Raw genomic sequence first — 19,844 nt, 5'->3', positions numbered from 1 at the left:
CAAATTTAATATTCTGCTAATGCATATTTGAAGAAAATTATGGCGGTTTAGAAAGAAGCCGTGGCAAAACAGTTAACTTCTTCATCTCTCCCACACCTACAAATTGCAATTTCGCATTTCGTTTGATTTGTTCCGTGAAAATGGCGGCGGCGGTGCTGACGTCTTCGATTTTGCGTATCAAAGCTTCGTCCAGCGCTTTCTCCAAGAGTAGGAGAGTTCGACGTCCCCAAAATGTCGACGGAGACTTGTTCGTCGGTACGATCCGAATCATATATACTTTACCTGTTTCTGAGTTGCATTTCATATCAATTTTCTGTTTTTGAGCTGTATTTCATACCAGTTCTACATACTTTATCGAATCGCATATGCTTTGTGTGTTACTGAGCTGCATTTCACTTCAATTTTTATGATCGGGAGGGTATTTCACATCCGGCTGCAACTTGTACATCTGTAATTATGTTTACATGGTGAAGAAAATTGGACAGAGAACTCAACTTTTTTTCTTCTGTGTATACCGTTGATTTTGTGCTGATTGACTTGCAAAGTAACACTAGTTCTCAAATCTCTCTGATTTATATTGTGTGTTGTGGAACTGTGAAGTAAATGTTGTGAAGATTAAATTGTCATAATAAATGCAACTGTCGCTGATGCCTATCGTGTTTGGGCTTTTCCAGCCTCTTATCAAATAATACCATTCACATCCTAAGAGTATTGAGAAAATAACTACTGCCTCCGTCCCCCAAAATTTGCTACACTTTGACCCGACACGGGTTTTAAGAAATGTAATGGAAAGTGAGTTGAAAAAGTTGGTGGATTGTGGGTCCTACTTTTAAAGTATTAGTTTTATAATAAAATGTGAGTAGGAATGAGTTAGTGGAATATGAGGTCCACTACCAAAAATGGTAAAAGTAAAGTATATCAAATTTTCAGGGACGGACCAAAATAGTAAACTGTATCAAATTTTCAGGGACAGAGGTAGTAATTGTTTTTTATTTCAAAATTGGTAGAGGTTTATTATTGCTGATTTTTTTGGTTTAGTTATTTCTGATTAGTTGAGCTTACGTAATAAAGAATTGAATGTATTTATGTTGCAGATAATACATGCATAGATTGTGACACCTGTCGATGGATGGCTCCGGTAACAATTCTGTGGATAATTTTAGCTCATGTTTAAGAAGTTATGGACTTGAAAATTCATACTACTATGAAAGTCTATGATTTAATTTGTTGAGCTTCACGTTTTGTAATTTCTGAAATCACAATATAGTCTTAGGCTAGGCTACTTAAAACTTATGAGATGGTGGTAAGACTAAAAGTCTTCAATGTAGTAGAACATTTCAGTAGAAAAGTGCGACGAAGATAAAAGTCCTTCCAAGTTGAAACTGTCACTGCAGACATACAGGAAACAGACCACGGCAATGAAATGATAACTTTTAGTTTGTTGAGTAAATACACATGGTTTTGTTGGTTATGACCAAGCAAGTTTTTTGCTTCAGGAGATATTCAAACGACAGGATGGCATGTCTGCAGTACTTCAACAGCCGACATGCCACGAAGAGAGAATCAGAGCTCTTCAGGTAACTTTCTCGCTGCAGACTGTTCAGAAAGTCTAACCATAGTGTATGTTCTATTAAGTCTCTGAGGTATTTAAATTTATGGATCTCATTTGACCGTCTAGTTTGATCATAATGGTGTTGACTATCAATATGAACATTGAACACTGTGGAGTCTAGAGTGCTTAAACATCAATGCTGTAAATATGAAACAGTGGGGTCGTCTTATTGGTTAAACTTATGGTCCTCTCTTATCCTATGTTGTATTACTTGATTAACTTACATCTAGGATTTTAATGTCCAAGAGAGAAACCCAAAACTAATGAGTAGGAGACATAAGATGCAAATTTAGACCCTCTTAAGAAATCTAATTTGGAAAGAACTAGGCTGACTTTTTTTTGGAGGGTGTGCAACCATGTGGCAAGACTGAAATTGTATTCCAGCTGAAAATGAGGAGTGACAAAATTGCATTTCTAATATTCACAAGACAACTTATATCCCATCTAATCAGTAGAGTTACAATTATCGGCAGTAAGCAGGGATATGTTAAGGCATATGTTACAAAATATGAGATCCAAAATATGACAGTGTATTTTCAACATCAGCTGTTACTTAGATGCGCTTGTTATATTAATTTTATGCCATGCATAGTTTCATATTGATCAGACCTGTCTGCCATTTGATTCTAGGCATTACTTTCTTGTCCGACAAACTCGATCCACACAGAACAGCCCCCTCGTGATATTTTAGCAGTTCATAAAACATTCCCAAGTCCAATTAATGAGGACAAAATTCAGGTACGTCATGGATTTATTCATGTATTTTTTTCATAATAGTTGGGGGTATTGAATTGGTAGATTGTACCTGTACAATAGTCATGTTTCCAATAGTTGGGGGTATTGAATTGGTGTGAGTTTTGCATATAGAATCAGAAAGTTAACAATGTCAACTGACACGGAGTTCAGTTACCATGGCTCAACTCTTTTACTTTTAGATATACATGAACAAAGTTTTCTACAAACATGAGGTGACTCACCATTGGGATTAACTAGCAGTGTGCATGTCTGTCTTATTAATAATAATCAATATATTTTTTGCATGTCCATTATTAACATAATCTTCACTTGGCACTAACTAATTGATTTCAGGGAGTGTACCACTGTGGTTACCACTCTGAAAAATCATATGGAGCAACATCCTATTTTGTTCAACGACCTGAAGGGAATATATTAATAGACAGGTACTCTCACTTGTGGTATACTTGTTTCTCGTGAAGATGCATTTCCAGTTAAAGGAGTACTAAATTTTTGAAAGCAGTGTACAGTTACATTTTTACTTCGAATTTGTAGCCCTAGATACACGGAGAGACTCGCCAGCAATATCAAGAAGATGGGTGGAGTTCGCTTCATGTTTCTCACCCACAGGTATGCTACATATGAGTCACAATTCGTTCATATATACCAATTCTCATATATTTGATGTTTCTACTCCACTTTCAGGGATGATGTTGCAGATCATGATAAGTGGTCAAAGGAGCTGGGTTGTTCTAGGATTATTCATTCGGAAGAGGTAAGATGATTAAATTTTCGAAGAAATTTCAATGATATTGACACGAGCGCACACTCCCACATTTTTTCTCGAGGATCCTGATAAATTATATTGTACATCTATTTGTACATTTTTTTTTCAACTCTAGCAGTAGGTGGTATAGACAGAGCATAGTAGTTATAAATGAAATGAAAACGGAATAATGGAAAAAGAGATGCTACCTTTGTCACACAGATCCTCTTTTCATGTCCATTTCTCCAATATGGTCTAATGCCATATGCCAGATAATATGCTGCGCTCTCGTGCCTTTCTTTTTTCTTTTTCTTTTTCTTTTTTGTATATCTGTTAGCATCTTTGTGCTTCTCTCGAAGTAGAGTGGTGTTGAATCTAGAAGAAATTCATTGCAATGGTAACATCACCAGGTATGTGATTCGACAGCTGATGTGGAGATCAAGCTAGAGGGAAATGGCCCGTGGACCCTTGGCAGCGACATCACACTTATACACACCCCAGGACACACAAAAGTGAGCAGATATTTTGTAACATGTTGAATATGTCGGTTTATCATGATTAATCCACTGCAAGTTCGTGTTTCCTTGTTGTTGATGATGCTTTTCTGCTTCAACTCAAGCCAGAATTTCTCACCTTATAATGACAGGGTTCCGTCTGCTTACTCGACAAAACTAGGAGGATCCTCTTTACCGGTGACCATCTTCTGATGGATGAATTTGGATGGAGCATACTAGACCAATACAATTGGTTTTCAGGTTTGCGCAAATTAGATTATCTTCTGTTCACTGAATTGGATTCATGGCCAGTATGGAGCTGGTTCATGAACAGAAACGGTTGCTAGTTCAACTGATTCATATGAATAAAGCCAGCTTGACCAATTCTTTTCCAATCTACTTATTAAACTAGTTTTTCGTCTTTTGAAATCACATCACTATCGTACATGCATCATTTTGAACGATACTTTCCTCCTGTTTCGTATGTTTGGCAGTTACTGAACAATTGAAGAGTGTCCAGAAGTTAGTTGAGCTGGATTTTGAATGGATACTACCTGGTGAGTAGAGTACTATTTTAGCATCTCTATTGGTTCTTGTTTCCTTTAAAATGTTAATAACTTTGAGATTCTCCAAATCAGGTTTTCTTCTTTAAGAAAAAGAGAACTTAGAACAGTATGTTAGATGAATTTCTATCACTTGTATTCATAAAACAACAATTTTTATTCATAAAAATAGTCACTTTTAATCATAAGAACAATAATTTTAATTGCCGAAACGAGAAATATGTTTGTTAGATATGCACAGTCGAAAACATGAGTATGTGTAAATGTGATCCAAAGAGTTGATAATGCACATGTTGAACCACACACTATGGTTAATATCAACTTTTTATTACATTTATGGTGAACATGATGCACTCTAACATGAATATCAGGACATGGGAGGAGAGCATCATTTAAAAATGCCCAGGAAAAAGATTCGTCGTTGAAAGCTTTCTTGGCTGCCAGAGGATTTCAGGGTTAGACGTTTTGCTTTTATCTATTGCTATCGATTTCTCTTCAAGAGATAGCAGTGCAAATGTAAAAACCCATTATAGTATCAACTTTTTCACAGAACCTATGTATATTACTCCTAACTTTTTAGCAGATGCTTCGTTCGTAATTCCATTAGGATGCGCGTTTGTACATCAGTGTAGAATTTCGAAAAATAAATTGGACAGATTTACACAAATGTTGATGAGGTTTTCAGAAACTTCGATTTTTAGTTTAGCTTCAATAAAGTAATTGTGCAGGCTAATGACTAATCTTTATGCCCACATGTACAAACCCTACATCCGTTTCATATTACTTGAGTTGGTGATTTGTGTACAAGAGTTAGGAAAATAAATGTTCATAGTTAAATAAGATGAGAAAATAATTGAGTTGTTTGCTGTTATAGAAAATAAGGATTCCATTATCATAGAACAACCCAAAATTGGTGTTGTAAATGCAAGAATCACACACCACAAATTATAACGAATTGTGGTTCGATAAATAAAGAACCAAAAAGGCCTTTAATAATTAAGATAGCAATGCCCAAATAATTAATACTATGAAGATATATAAAAATTTGCACCTTAATAAATTGTCTTAAGCATAAAGCTTAAAAGATCCAGATCCACACGAAAATAAAAATTATAATGCCTAAAACAGTAAATAAACAAAACTCAGCATAGACTTCATAAATACTTCAGAAATTATGGCAACGTCTACTCATCGCTGAATGTGGTTTTCTTTCCTGCAAAAATTTCCAACAATCAGTAGAGACTAAAAAGCTATGTCCCGTTCTGATGCAAAAAAGAGGTTTACATACCAGATGGAGTAAAGCTGGGTTTGTTGCCGAATCCACGTCCTCCTCTACCACCGCCACCAAAACGACCACCAGAGTCCCGACCACCACGGCCACCACCACGGCGCCCGCCACCTCCGAATCGGCCACCAGAGTCCCGACCGCCACTTCTTCCAAAGCCTCTACCGCCCCCAGAAGCATTATTATCCCTTGGCTTGGCCTCATCAACATACAAGGTGCTGTCACCGAGTTGAGATCCACTTAGCTCCAAAGCTTTGTTGAAGCCATCTCCTTCCTTGAAATCAAGGTAAGCAATACTGAAGAAATAACCAATAGCACCATTAGCACCTTGTGAAATCATAACAAGCAGATGCAGAAGATGAGAGAGAGAGAGAGACTAATGACCCTTTCACACCACCCTCTTGATCTTTGGGGATGGAAACTCGGGTGATTTCGCCACATTCGCTGAAATGCTCCTCCAGGGCGCTCCTAATCTGCAAATTCATCATTATTAACAATTTTTTATCTTTGTAGGGAGATCAAGTACTCAGGTAAACTAATATGGACATGCCAAGAATTACCTGGTCTTCACTGTCAAATTTGTTAAAGCCACGAACAAATGCTGTTTGTCCCTGAGCTCCTCCTCCCCTCTGGAAGGATTGTGAATCCCGGCCACTATAAAACAATAAAAGTTATTATCTCAGAACAAACTATAAGCTGGAGAAAGTAGGTACTGCAGAAAAGTATTGATGCACTCATACCCACTGAACGGAGTGGCAGCACCCCTTTCTTTAGCAAGGTCAAGTCTCACTCCACGACCCAACAACTCTTGACCATTCAATTCCAATGCCTACATCGTTTTTAGACAGTAATTTTAGTCTCAAATTTTACACTCTGTAAATCTATCTACATGTGCATCAGTAAAGAAATTTACCTTTGCTGCTGCTTCTGCGGTAGCAAACTCAACATGACCAAAGCCCCTGAATGAATTATCTTGACCCATAGCAAAACGGACATCTACAACTTCCCCAGCAGATTTGAAGAAGTTCTCACTGAAAAAAATAATCGTCAAAGAAACTACATAACAATAATTATTTAATAACTTGAGGATAAGGAACTCACACATCAGCTTGCTCGACAGAGAAGGATAAGTTTCCTACAAATAGAGTTTTTGAACCTCCAGATTGCAAATTGGGTGTGGAAGGTGTCTTGGGCTGCACAAATATGAAATTAGGAATTAGTTATAGGTTACATGATAGAAACAAAACAGAACAGGTGTGTTGGTTTAGATCATAAGACAGCAAATTGTATTAAATACTGAAAGAACATCACTCACAGTATTGTCAACATCCATCATTTGAACATCTCCACTCTGCATAACAAAATAAAAGTCATGTATGGATAGATAGCCATGACAAGACCATGTGAAACAGTCAAGTGAAAACACAGTAGAAGAGTAAGATTGGCCATTACTGTTTTCTTGGGAGTCTTGGCAGGTTTTTCATCTTCTTCCTCTGAAGACTCATCTTCCTCAGAGGACTCTTCGGAACTGGAATCCTTCTTTGCCTATAATCATATCATATGTCAATATGAACTAAAACCTAATAAAAAAATTTCAACTGTAATTAAACAATATAGCAAAAAGATAGTATCAACATACTTGGCCTTTAATCTTCTTTTTCTGAGGTTCATCATCACTTTCTTCAGAACTCTCATCACTATCATCATCAGAACTTTCCTCCTTGGCCTGCATATCATTAATAAGCAATTTATACTAGACTTCCTTCAGTACTGCATGCAAAACTACAATTGATAAATGAAATGAAGAATGAACAAGAACGGTGTCAAACCAGCAGTACCTTTTTAGCATCTGCAGTGGGTCTCTTCAATGAAGCAGCCTTGGGTGCTTCCTGCAAAACATAATGAATGAATGAGAAAATATATTACTACTACTTTTTCGTACTGCCTAATAACCAAATTAAAGCATCAATCAGAAACAAAGCAATATGGATCAAGTATGCAGCAAGACAATACTGAGACGACTTTTACGAACAAGCAAAAATACAAATCTCTGAAAGCATGTAAAAAGTCATTGGAAAATAAAATATATTTGAAAGCTGTAAAAAGTCAGAAACAGACTATGCAGGATGCACTTACTTCCTCATCAGAGCTTTCTTCTGAATCAGATTCATCACTGGACTCCTCTTTCTTCTTGGGAGCTGCAGCAGGAGCTTTCTTGGCCGGAGCATCATCCTCATCAGAACTAGACTCTTCCTCAGACGAAGATTCATCTTTCTTGGCAGGGGCGGCTGCCTTCTTAACTGGAGCTGGAGTTGCTTTCTTGACTGGGGCATCATCCTCATCAGAACTGCTATCATCCTCAGAATCAGGGGATTCTTCTTTCTTCTTGGCTGCAGCAGGGGCGGTCACAGGAGCTTTCTTGGCCGGAGCATCATCCTCATCAGAACTGGACTCTTCTTCGGATGATGACTCATCTTTCTTTGCTGCAGGTACAGCTGCTTTCTTAGCTGGGGCTGCAGGTTTCTTGGCTGGGGTAACATCCTCATCAGAGCTGCTATCATCTTCAGAGGAATCAGAGGACTCCTCTTTCTTCTTGGCAGCAGCTGCAGGGGCCTTCTTAGGCGCAGCAACAGGAGCCTTAGCTGCAGGGACATCCTCATCAGAACTGCTCTCATCTTCAGAGGAAGAATCATCATCGCTCGACTCCTGCTGCTTCTTGTTGGCTGCCTTTCCATTATTTGCGGCAGCAGGGGCTTTCTTCGGAACATCTTCCTCTAAACCACTGCTTTCCTCCGAGTCTGACTTAGCAGACCCATTCTTGGCAGGCGGTGCCTTAGCCTAGCCAAATAACAGACCCAACTAAATATATATACAATAATCTCCAAATGTTTAATAGGTAAAAATCATAACTTAACTAAACAAATCATCAGATTTTTAAATATTATACGAGTAAGAAATACAATAGTATTATGTTAAATGAGGTATGGGGATAAACCTTGGGAGGTTGCTCATCTTCAGAAGAAGAGTCATCAGAAGAAGAAGACTCGACCTTCTTCTTAAGGACCTTCTTCTCAATTTTGGCCTCCACCTTATTTTCTTCCACCTTCTGTTTCTTAGCACTCACCACTTTCTTCTTAATATCATCCTCTGCCTCTCTCTTGCCTGCCAGAAAAAATCACAGCCACATAGAGTAAATCAATCTACAATCAAACCAATAACTATACCCAAAGAGTCTCTCTAGCCTATCAGAAACAATCACAACCACATAGAATAACTCAATCTACAATCAAATCCATAACTCCAGTCAAAGCTAACAACAACCAAAAAAAATCACACGCCATAAAAAGCATAGGTAAACCAGCAAATCAACGATGACGAATACGACGAATTAAAAAACAAACCTTTCTTCAAAGGCTTGGTGGGAGCAGCGACGACAGCAGCTGCTTCGACCTACAAAAAAGTCGTAATTAAAACAAAAAATCAAACGGAATTCAACGAAAGCAACAGCAGATGAATAACACAAACGTTGATTCTCACCTTAGCGACCTTCTTGCTTGATTTACCCATAACAGATGATGTGAATAGAGTGAGAGAGCGGCAGAGAAAAAGGAATCCTCAAAAACCCTAGAAAGTGAATTAGGGTTTAAAGAGGAGAAGCAGATATTTTAGAGACGAGTGCGCCTCGTTTTATACTAGGTTTTGAGCGACACGTGTTTCTCCGCTTTCGGTTTTCCTTACATTTTTTCCTTCTCTTGTTTTTTAATTTAGCACAGTAAATACATTATTTTACTTAAATTTCGACAGGAGTAATTTATAATGTTATATTAGTATTATAAAAATATATTTATAAATGGTGATTATTTTAAATTATGTCTCTTTATTTATTTAAATAATTTCGGGTCAATATCCAAGATATTGCAAATAATCAGCTGTATACAACATCAATTTTTTTAATGGTTAATAGCAAGAAAATTATCAAACTATGCATGTTCAAGTATATCACCATGATTATTTAGCCCATTTCCTATGAAATTTTCAATTTCAGTGGCACGTTATAATCTTACCAATCTAAAGTGGCGGTTTATTGAAAAGTCATTTTTGTCCTTTTTGGAGGGAAAGTGTAAAGCTATTTTATTTATCCTTTTAGTCATTTTGAGAAATGACAATCATTGGACAAAAAAAAGGCAAATATTATTGGACAAAAAAATTGATCTAATGAAATATTGGCTTCTCAAACAAGATAAAACACCTATATATACATACCCCTTTAATTGAAGCTGAATTTTTATTGATTGATTTACTGATGATTTTATTTTTTATTGCAGCAAAGCAGAAATCTTCGAATCCGACGACAGCTCCGACGATGGGTGACGAAGGCGGCAAGGCTGATGGAGGCGAGGCAGTGGCGGCAAGGCGGCGATTGGCTACGAGAAAGTGACGGATCCGGGGCGAGAGAGATAGGGGGGAAAGGTGTGAACACGAAAAAGAAGAGGAAGAAGAGAGAAGTACAACAGAGGCGGCTACCAGGCAGTGCAGACTCGCCAAAATCCTCCGGCGGTGGTGTGAAACCGTGAGAGATTCGCAAGAAAAAAAAAGGAGAAGAAGAAACGGAGAGGAAGGAGAAAAACTGGCGAGGCAGCGGCGGTGGCGAAGGTGACGGCGGTGGTCGGAGGAAAGAGAGATGAGGAAAGGAGAGGGCGGCGGTGGGCAGCTGCTGGCCGAGAGTGTTATGAAGTGTGGCGTAGTGGCGAGTGTGGAGGAAGCAAGTGGGTGGTGAATCAGGGCGGTGGACGGCGAGGCAAGGCGTGCCGGCGAACTGTGTCGTCGGGCAAGCGGAGGGAGGGAGGGAGGCGGGGCGGGCGGCGGCGCGTAGCAGGCCGTGAGAGATTCGCAAGAAAAAAAAAGGAGAAGAAGAAACGGAGAGGAAGGAGAAAAACTGGCGAGGCAGCGGCGGTGGCGAAGGTGACGGCGGTGGTCGGAGGAAAGAGAGATGAGGAAAGGAGAGGGCGGCGGTGGGCAGCTGCTGGCCGAGAGTGTTATGAAGTGTGGCGCAGTGGCGAGTGTGGAGGAAGCAAGTGGGTGGTGAATCAGGGCGGTGGACGGCGAGGCAAGGCGTGCCGGCGAACTGTGTCGTCGGGCAAGCGAAGGGAGGGAGGGAGGCGGGGCGGGCGGCGGCGCGTAGCAGGCCGTGAGAGATTCGCAAGAAAAAAAAAGGAGAAGAAGAAACGGAGAGGAAGGAGAAAAACTGGCGAGGCAGCGGCGGTGGCGAAGGTGACGGCGGTGGTCGGAGGAAAGAGAGATGAGGAAAGGAGAGGGCGGCGGTGGGCAGCTGCTGGCCGAGAGTGTTATGAAGTGTGGCGCAGTGGCGAGTGTGGAGGAAGCAAGTGGGTGGTGAATCAGGGCGGTGGACGGCGAGGCAAGGCGTGCCGGCGAACTGTGTCGTCGGGCAAGCGGAGGGAGGGAGGGAGGCGGGGCGGGCGGCGGCGCGTAGCAGGCCGTGAGAGATTCGCAAGAAAAAAAAAGGAGAAGAAGAAACGGAGAGGAAGGAGAAAAACTGGCGAGGCAGCGGCGGTGGCGAAGGTGACGGCGGTGGTCGGAGGAAAGAGAGATGAGGAAAGGAGAGGGCGGCGGTGGGCAGCTCCTGGCCGAGAGTGTTATGAAGTGTGGCGCAGTGGCGAGTGTGGAGGAAGCAAGTGGGTGGTGAATCAGGGCGGTGGACGGCGAGGCAAGGCGTGCCGGCGAACTGTGTCGTCGGGCAAGCGGAGGGAGGGAGGGAGGCGGGGCGGGCGGCGGCGCGTAGCAGGGCGGAAGGATTGGGGTACCGTTGAGGGAGAGAGAGAGAAATCAGGCGCATGTTTTAGGGTTTCATGGAATACTATTAGTTATTGTATTCTAATTGGGCTATAATTTTGGGCTTTTAATATAGCATATAATTTGTGTTCATATAGGAGTAGTATATAATTAATGTTCTTTTTAATTTTAATTGTAGACTTTGTATAAACTTATATACGATAAAAGTTAGTACAAAGTATTTAAGATAATAAAGGAAGAAGAACACTCCATCCCACTTTTTTTTAAGTTATATACGAAGAGAGAAGAGATAATTGAATTATTTGTTATAGAAACCAATTTTGGATTAGGATAATATATTAATTGATTTTTATAATTTTAGCAATGTATTATTATTATTATTATTATTATTATTATTATTATTTGATTTATTTTTATTTAAAATAACTGTTCTTACCGTCTTTCTTTCAATTCTTCTAAAAGAATTCATGATATCCATTTGCTTTATTAGTTTATTACAATAAATATTGTGATATATGCAATATTATTGTTAGAAATTTGACCACTAGGATAAATAATAAAATGAATTATATTTCATGTATATTTGGATAAAGATAATACTGATCAATTATTTAAATTACAAAATACTGTATAAATAATCGAAACTGGTGAATTATTTATTCCTTCAAATAGTTTGTTTTTTTTATTCTTCTGTAAATGGTAGTATTACATTTTTTTTATTTGTATGTCTTATTTTTTTTCATCCACACATTTCCTCTTTTGTTATTTCTTTTATTTTATATTACACTCATATCAAATATTAAAATAGTATACAATCGTCTGCTAAAATATGAAATGTTTCATTGAGAGTGGCTTGAGAGAAGTACAACTGTACAAATATTTTTTTGTTGTTGTGTTTAATATTACAAATACTTATTTTATTTAGTTCTTATCTGTAAAAATATTTTTATACTTATTTACTCTATATTCTTTATTTTAAATTAATATATCTTCATTATTTAAAAATATTTTGTCCTGTGCATAGCACAGGTGTTAACACTAGTATTCAAAACGATACAGATGAGGTGGTATGTTTCCATCAAGACCGAATATAAAATTCATCTCGTTTCCTCTCGATCGTGTTGCTTCTACCAACAAGGTCACTTCTCCAGCTTATTCAGCATCGTGACTTGCCTATTTTCCCATTCACATAACCTCTCACATTGAACCGCACCTTCTTATTTGCTGGGGAGATTCAGTATATTAAACAAAACGGAACGGATAATCTGAAAGTCGTGATGAAATCACTTTCAGATCAAATCAATTTCGGTGGTTCTACCAAAATATTTGATCGGATTAAATTCAGAGAAATCAGAATTTTCATATGTATATTCAAGACTAGATCGAACCAAAAGAATTGATCAGTTCTTAAATAAGATGAAGGGTTGCATCTGTTAATTTCGAAAGGTTGCATCTGTTAAGTTCTTAACCGAATTTAACTGATTTTCAAAAGTTTTCGAAATTACAAAATAGTCATTTGACTTTCAGAAATTACATTTTCGGATGAATTTCTTACAAAGCAACTTCGTTGTAAATAAAAAATTTTCAAGCTGACCTCGACCCCGCCAGGGGCTGCCGCCCCTTGGACCCCGCTACCCGGGGGCGCTGCCCCCGAACCCCTGTTCATCTGTTATTATAATGAATTCAAATAAGCGTGCACTCCGCACTTCCAGACTTATATGATGTCTCATTATGATGATACTGATCAATCAAATTAATCTAATTACACTAAAATATCCAACATTATTCACCTCCCCACATAGATTATTAGCTGTTGCGAGTAATATTTAATTTTGCTAGAATATTTAAGTGTGAAAAATAGGTTACACGCTAAAAAAATCACGTATTTTGTCATTATATCAATATTGATTGTATATAAAGTTCATATATTTTCGGGTATTAGTCATTTGAAAATAGTTTAAATTAAATACTCTAAAATAGATTCAATAATAAATATTTTTGTATTTATGATTTTTTTTTATTTTAAAAATTTTGTGAAAGGTAATCATGTTCGTATGTTAATTGTTAATACCTTTATCTAATAAGTTTTTTCCCCACCCTTTTCTCTTTTTATAGATTTTATAGTTTTATTTATTTCATTTTTGAATTGCATTGTATCACAATTGGATTCTATCGAGTGAATGCAATCAAAATAGGGTTTATAAACTCTTTTGATTATTTGAACACACCAACTAGTTATGACATTGCCCTGACAGTCTCGACTTTTGTCCTAACAAGAAAAAGGTACCAAGAAATTGAACTAGAAGTGTACATAGAAAGACTTTATTTGTTTGATAAGCGAGTTAAGACAAAGTATTAAAAGCGCATTGATATTTTTAAGTTTTAACCCTCAATTAATTGTCAATTTTTATTCTATGCCCCCGCGAAGACTCAAAAGGCTGAGATTTTGTGATTATCAACCAAGCCAGTTCTTGTTGTATTATCATACATTGTGTGAGGCGTATCTACTCTGACAAAGGCTCAAAATATCCTTAACTGAGTTTGAATCATAGAGCAGATAAATGCTAGTATGAGCTTGATGATGTGTAAGTTGAGGGGAGTCTTAGAAATAAAAACATTTCTTGACACAATGTCTGAGGCATAAAAAAAGTCTTGTGTGGGCCTGATTCAATTTTTTTTTTAGAATGGGAGAGTCTCATGCCATTCAACCAAACCCCTTATGATTCAAATTTTTACTTTGATGTGGGCTTTGCCGGGTCACATGCCTTTTCATGTACCAAAATGAAATTAGTCTTCGAGAATCACACAAATGGGCTTTTTCTAGGCTACAGATGGGCTTTTTCTAAGCTATTCGATATTACCACACACCCCATCTAAGTAAGGATCACTTAAGGCTAATCCTAATTCATCTCCTAATACATACACACATACACGAGTGATGGACCCCGCCATAATTTATTATGTATGTGTGTATGTATTAGGAGATGGATTAGGGTTTGCCGTAAGTGATCCCTCTCTGCCCATAGAGTATTGTTTTTGGACCAAATTATCCTTTTTAGCCCTACGCACCACTTACAGCTAACATGATCATCCTACCAATGTCATTTTATTTCAACAATAAAGGATGGAACTTTAAAATGCCACAAGCTCTTCAGTAGCATTCTTGCATTATTAAGCTGGATTTCGTCTTCATCTTACGAAGTCTACAAATTATGTAGAAAAAGTGCATGAATATTTATGAGTATAAAAAATAAGATAAATTGTCAAATAAATAACAAACTAGGATCAGTTTCATTCACATTTTTAAAAACTAAATCTATAAATCAAGAAGTTTGCAATTTTCGTGATATTATATACCAAACAAAATGCAAAGTTCGTGATATTATATACCAATTTCAAAGTTCATGAGAAATACCAAATTTTGGGCAAAGTTCATGATTTTAGAGACCAATTTCCCTTTTCGTAATTATCTTATTCTATCTCCTCTAAGACAAAATGCGATGAATTGCCGTTCGATTTCAAACACGTCATTAACTACATAAACATGTACTATCACCATAAGAAAGGGGGCTAATTCCTAATATAGTCAAGGCTCGTTTGGTAGGGCATAAAAACCCATACAACCACGCAAAAGGTGGAATTTTCTCCGGTTATCTTCTCTTCTCAACACTTTGGTAGAAGTCGATTTTATCGGTTGACCCGACACAAAATACTTGAATCTCGCGGAGTTTCATACTAGATTCGCCGATCGTTGCATTTCACTATATCACAGATCTGGAGGTATTATATTTTCTCAACTTCGTTTTGTGCAGCTACATACCCAATTTACCCTCATAATTTTCGTTGTCTACATCACAGTGTCAGTACAGGAACTTAATCGATTGCACAGAAAACCCCAGGTACGGCGTAGCAATCTACGCTCTGTGAATCAGTTTCAAAATGATCTACTGTTGTAGAACCTATTTCAGAGCACCTACCCGACTCTAATTTGGATTAATTTAAAGAACTATGAATTATTAGAGCCAAGATTTGAATTGAATGTATGGACGCAATTTGTTTGTGTGAATGGATTTTACTGAGCTTTAGTCTTTGCAGAGTACCCCATTAGATGTACACGATGTCCGCGTATATGAATTCACACTACCCTTTAGATGCACAGCCAGCCGTCCAAAGCCACTGTATTGTTCGAACCCATTAGGACGAATGGCTGTTGTTGCTGGTTTACTGTAAATTGTTGCCTGGGTGTTCTGTGTGAGTTTGAAAAGGAGATCTGTGTGTGGGTTTGAGAAGGATATCCTTGGCGTACTGAAACCTCAATTATTGATTGTCTGTGCATACTCTGTTGTTGTAGGATGCTTAACGACAGGCAGCGTAAAAGAAAGAAGACGGAGGCCGTAGTAATAACGTTGGAGGAGACGGTCCGTAGCATCGGAAGTTGTTGGCGAGGATGATGTGGTTTCTCCTCGCTTCTCACCTGCAACAATGTCACATCTCACTTCAGTTCACTAAGCGATGAATCATGTGGAGTCGACCCTTAGGAATCGTGGTAATTTATCTGGCACCAATGGTCAAATAGATCAAGTTGAGGGGCTAAGCGACAGGGCGAGTTTGGGGAGATCTGAAATTGAAAGAGATCTTAGTTCGCGATTTGATTCAAACAGAAAATCAGATTCTTCAAAAGAGATTGGAGATTCGGATGATCTTGTGAACGGAGTCCAGTGTCATAGTTTTGCAGAAGAAAGGCTAGGATTGCCAAAGAAGTGGAAAAGAGTCTTGTGGAAGGCATGTGTTTATCTCATCACTTTAGGAATGCTGATATCTTTGTTGGCCGGCCTGAATATGTCGTGGACTGCAATCACAGCTGCACTCGCCTTCGTTGTTCTCGATTCTAAGGACGCCAGGCCTAGTCTGGAAAAGGTTACATCAGTTTAGAAACTGTTCATACAAGAAACTAATGTTAGTCCTTATTCATCATTTACGCAGCTTCTCTTGTCATCCAGGTGTCGTATTCTTTTGTCCACCACTCCCACCATCTGCGAAAATAACGTCTTAAATACAAGCACATTTTACAACCAATAAATGAGGATTAATGAAATGGATACAGCTATACCACTGGGACTTCCATCGTGACTGAGCTTACGATGTCCCTTAGTAGCCATCCGAAATAATAGACCCGGGAGGCTGATTCTAACCGGCTGGGGGTGATGCGATAATGGGATGCGATATATGGAGGAACTGATATGGAGATGGCGCGAACACCAAATTTTATGCGCGCCAAGAACCAGATGATTAAGGATGGCCGAGGGGTTAAATGTCTTTTCATTTTGTAAAGTAGGGGCAAGGATGTCTCCACAGTAATTTATACAAATAATGAGCATAGTCTAATATGGCTACCAGTCATTGTAAAAACTACTCCCTCCGTCCCGGCTAAGATGACACGTTGCTTAGCCGGCACGAGATTTTAGGATTTATTGGTTAAAGTGTTTAATTGGAGAGAGAATAGGTGGGTGTAAGTATTAAAGTAGAGAGATAAAGAAAGATGAATATTTTAATAGGAGTGAGAAAAAGTGGTTGAGTGTATTAATTAGAGAAAAAAAATTTCCAAAAAAGAAAATATATCATCTTAGTTGGGACAAACTAAAAAGAAAAACGTGTCATCTTTAAGCGGGACGGAGGGAATAATAAGGGACTTGTACCAAACGCACTACTAATAGGGATTACTTATGTAAATATGTAGGATTAACATTAATCTAATAAGTTGAGTAAATCCCGTAAACGCTACCAAACGAGCCCTCGTAATATTGCCACATGTTTATAACCGATTACTACATTATCATGCATTTCACCGAAAAGAAGACGAATGAGATAATTACGAAAATTGCAAACTCCGTGGTGTATGATTCAATTTTGAAAAGTGTGATACAAATCAAAATTTAATTCTTTCGTAATTAATCAAACAATTACAAATTCATTTGACAATTACTCCCTACTATAAATTCTAATTCTAATATTGTAATATAGAAAAAAGTGAAGTGAAATCCCAACGGCTCTTTTCCACCAAAAATGAGCCGTTACTCGCCGCCGCATTCCATTCCCAAAACCCCCGCAAAAACCCTAATCACAAAATTCAACCAATATATAAACACCTCAATTCAACTAGTTTTTCCCACCAACAATCAATTCATTCAAATCGTGAAAACTCGCTCACAATCTGCTGTCTCTGATATTGATTACACTAATTGATCCTATTTCTGAACTGTTTTTTACTGATCAATTCTTCTGCAGGCTCCGATTTACCCTTAGATTAATTTTCTCTACTCGCATTATATTTGCATATTTTTGGTGTTATTTGTTTTTGCTAACATATGGAAACAGGAAATATGAACTCATCTTCCACACCAAACAAGAGTAAGTCGCATCTCCCGCTGCAAGAGGCGCTCATTCAAAGAAGAAATTCCAAGGAGAATGTATGCTATTTTCCCCCCTAAATTGTTTTGTGACATTCTGTATCTGCTAATTTGTAGTCATTTTTTATCTTTTGTGTTTGGTTGATTAAACCTTTTTTGGAGATTTCAATGTAGATCCACATTTGTTGGATGCATAATTCCTGCTAGAGTTTAGGAGTGTTTGGTTGATCTTGAATTTGTGCTGAATTAGGCAACTTTTGAGGATTTCAATGTAGATCCACTAATACATCGATTTGTTTGTTGCTTGATTGCACAATTCCTGCTAGAATATACAAGTGTTTGATTTATCAGTCAATTTTTGGGATTGCAATATAGGGTTTAGATTTTGTTGATTGCATAACGTCTGCTAGAGTTCTGAAGTGTCTTGTTGATCTTGCAGTTTTGGGGGGTTCCGATAAATATCCACTAAAAACTTGATTTTGTTGATTGCATAGAGTTTAGAAGTGTTTGGTTGATCTTGAATTTGTGCTGTATTAGGCAGTTTTTTGGGATTTTTGTTAATTGACTGTTTGTGCATGTTGTTAATTGCTGCTTCCTGTTCTTGCAGTTGGATCGCTTCATACCAAACAGGTCGGCAATGGATTTCGATTATGCTAATTACATGCTTACAGGTAAGGAAAACCCGTGTACAAGCTCTTCTCCATCAAGGGAAGCATACAAGAAGCAGCTTGCAGAAACCTTCAACATGAACAGAACTCGGATTTTGGCTTTCAAGAACAAACCACCAACCCCGGTAGACGCAATTCCCAGTGATTTCTCATCCGCGGCTCAACAAGTCAAATCTGCCAAGCCACGCCGTCACATTCCCCAGGTTCGTGCTGATGAAGAGCATCTTTTACATGGAATTTTGAGTGCTACTAGATTATCTAACTTTGTGTATTGTGTGTTTGTGCAGACTTCTGAGAGGACACTAGATGCCCCTGATATTATGGATGATTATTATTTGAATCTATTGGACTGGGGCAGCAGCAATGTTCTTTCCATCGCTCTTGGGCACACTGTTTATCTGTGGGATGCTTCTGATGGGGCTACCTCCGAACTTGTTACCATCGATGATGACTGTGGCCCGGTTACCAGCGTCAAATGGGCTCCTGATGGAAGGCATATTGCTGTTGGTCTAAACAACTCAGAAGTTCAGCTTTGGGATTCCACCTCTAACAGACTGGTGAGTGCTTGTGACTATATATGTTGATGTTATCTTTCAAGAAATCGAATGCTCACTCTGTTCCGTTACAGCTGAGGACCTTGAAAGGAGGGCACAGATCGCGAGTTGGTGCCATGGACTGGAACAATCACATCCTAACAACCGGAGGTCAGGATGGTCAGATCTTCAACAATGATGTGAGAGTGAGGTCTCACATTGTCGAAACCTACACCGGACATGACCAAGAAGTTTGTGGGCTTAAGTGGTCGGCGTCCGGGCAGCAGTTGGCTAGTGGTGGAAACGACAACGTCCTCCAAATCTGGGACAGATCCATGGCAGCATCGAATGCTCCTACCCAGTGGCTTCACAGGCTCGAGGAGCATACTGCTGCTGTCAAAGCACTCGCGTGGTGTCCCTTCCAGAGCAATCTGCTGGCCTCGGGCGGAGGTGCTGGAGATAGGTGCATCAAGTTCTGGAACACGCACACCGGCTCGTGCTTGAACTCTGTTGACACCGGCTCACAAGTCTGCTCTCTTCTGTGGAACAAAAATGAGCGTGAGCTGCTGAGTTCACACGGTTTCACTCACAATCAGCTCACTCTCTGGAAGTACCCGTCAATGGTGAAGATGGCTGAGCTCACGGGGCATACCTCCCGAGTTCTTTACATGGCTCAGAGCCCGGATGGGTGCACGGTTGCATCTGCAGCAGGAGACGAGACTCTTCGATTTTGGAACGTTTTTGGTACGCCCGAAGTTGCTAAGCCTGCACCAAAGACGAAGTCAGAGCCATTCGCTCACTTGAACCGCATCAGATAATTTCGGTTGAGACGCTCATGTACATTTCTGTTGTAAATCATGTTTCTGCTTGTCGGATTAGTCACCCATTGTGACTATCAAAAAGTTGTACAAACTATCAAGAATATATGGTAACTGCCATCTCTCCTCGTGGTTATGTTTTTTTATTGCAA

The 19,844-nt window shown here is 38.9% G+C and overlaps 5 protein-coding genes across 8 annotated transcripts; 3 read left to right on the top strand and 2 right to left on the bottom strand.

Annotated features, from left to right (window-relative positions):
- The first annotated feature begins 35 nt into the window (after positions 1 to 35).
- On the top strand, positions 36 to 4,791 carry LOC125211156 (endoribonuclease LACTB2). Of its 3 annotated transcripts, none has more exons than XM_048110864.1 (11): positions 36 to 255; positions 1,095 to 1,138; positions 1,497 to 1,577; positions 2,243 to 2,350; positions 2,702 to 2,793; positions 2,903 to 2,977; positions 3,053 to 3,122; positions 3,524 to 3,625; positions 3,760 to 3,805; positions 4,102 to 4,164; positions 4,542 to 4,791. In XM_048110864.1, exons 1-11 carry the CDS (start codon positions 141 to 143, stop codon positions 4,628 to 4,630), a joined length of 885 nt encoding a protein of 294 aa, XP_047966821.1. In that variant the 5' UTR covers positions 36 to 140; the 3' UTR covers positions 4,631 to 4,791. The 3 variants fall into 3 exon arrangements, with proteins under 3 accessions (XP_047966821.1, XP_047966820.1, XP_047966822.1); XM_048110863.1 differs by having other exon boundaries at positions 45 to 255; positions 3,760 to 3,868; XM_048110865.1 differs by lacking the exon at positions 1,095 to 1,138 and having other exon boundaries at positions 102 to 255; positions 3,760 to 3,868.
- Positions 4,792 to 5,206: 415 nt separating this feature from the next.
- Positions 5,207 to 9,129, bottom strand: LOC125211155 (nucleolin 1-like). Its single transcript, XM_048110862.1, has 15 exons — positions 8,993 to 9,129; positions 8,857 to 8,905; positions 8,451 to 8,617; positions 7,592 to 8,293; positions 7,294 to 7,344; positions 7,095 to 7,181; positions 6,908 to 7,000; positions 6,771 to 6,806; positions 6,557 to 6,648; positions 6,369 to 6,486; positions 6,196 to 6,284; positions 6,016 to 6,109; positions 5,840 to 5,928; positions 5,459 to 5,751; positions 5,207 to 5,383 (listed from the first exon to the last, which is right to left on the bottom strand). The coding sequence occupies exons 1-15, from the start codon at positions 9,020 to 9,022 to the stop codon at positions 5,355 to 5,357; spliced, it is 2,019 nt and encodes a 672-aa protein (XP_047966819.1). The 5' UTR covers positions 9,023 to 9,129; the 3' UTR covers positions 5,207 to 5,354.
- A 635-nt stretch (positions 9,130 to 9,764) lies between these two features.
- LOC125209865 (proline-rich protein 36-like) lies at positions 9,765 to 11,309 on the bottom strand. Its single transcript, XM_048109441.1, has one exon. The coding sequence runs from the start codon at positions 11,307 to 11,309 to the stop codon at positions 9,765 to 9,767; it is 1,545 nt and encodes a 514-aa protein (XP_047965398.1).
- A 3,577-nt stretch (positions 11,310 to 14,886) lies between these two features.
- On the top strand, positions 14,887 to 16,739 carry LOC125216440 (silicon efflux transporter LSI3-like). Of its 2 annotated transcripts, XM_048118149.1 has the most exons (4): positions 14,887 to 15,046; positions 15,125 to 15,165; positions 15,618 to 16,183; positions 16,267 to 16,739. In XM_048118149.1, the coding sequence occupies exons 3-4, from the start codon at positions 15,779 to 15,781 to the stop codon at positions 16,309 to 16,311; spliced, it is 450 nt and encodes a 149-aa protein (XP_047974106.1). In that variant the 5' UTR covers positions 14,887 to 15,046; positions 15,125 to 15,165; positions 15,618 to 15,778; the 3' UTR covers positions 16,312 to 16,739. The 2 variants fall into 2 exon arrangements, with proteins under 2 accessions (XP_047974106.1, XP_047974107.1); XM_048118150.1 differs by lacking the exon at positions 15,125 to 15,165.
- Positions 16,740 to 17,342: 603 nt separating this feature from the next.
- Positions 17,343 to 19,838, top strand: LOC125210992 (cell division cycle 20.2, cofactor of APC complex-like). Its single transcript, XM_048110660.1, has 4 exons — positions 17,343 to 17,733; positions 18,281 to 18,544; positions 18,629 to 18,898; positions 18,970 to 19,838. The coding sequence occupies exons 1-4, from the start codon at positions 17,632 to 17,634 to the stop codon at positions 19,690 to 19,692; spliced, it is 1,359 nt and encodes a 452-aa protein (XP_047966617.1). The 5' UTR covers positions 17,343 to 17,631; the 3' UTR covers positions 19,693 to 19,838.
- Positions 19,839 to 19,844: the final 6 nt, after the last annotated feature.

This window comes from Salvia hispanica, chromosome 3 (assembly GCF_023119035.1).
Source record: "Salvia hispanica cultivar TCC Black 2014 chromosome 3, UniMelb_Shisp_WGS_1.0, whole genome shotgun sequence".
In the NCBI taxonomy this organism is placed as follows: Eukaryota; Viridiplantae; Streptophyta; class Magnoliopsida; order Lamiales; family Lamiaceae; genus Salvia; species Salvia hispanica.
This window is presented reverse-complemented; position numbering and strand designations above follow the sequence as displayed.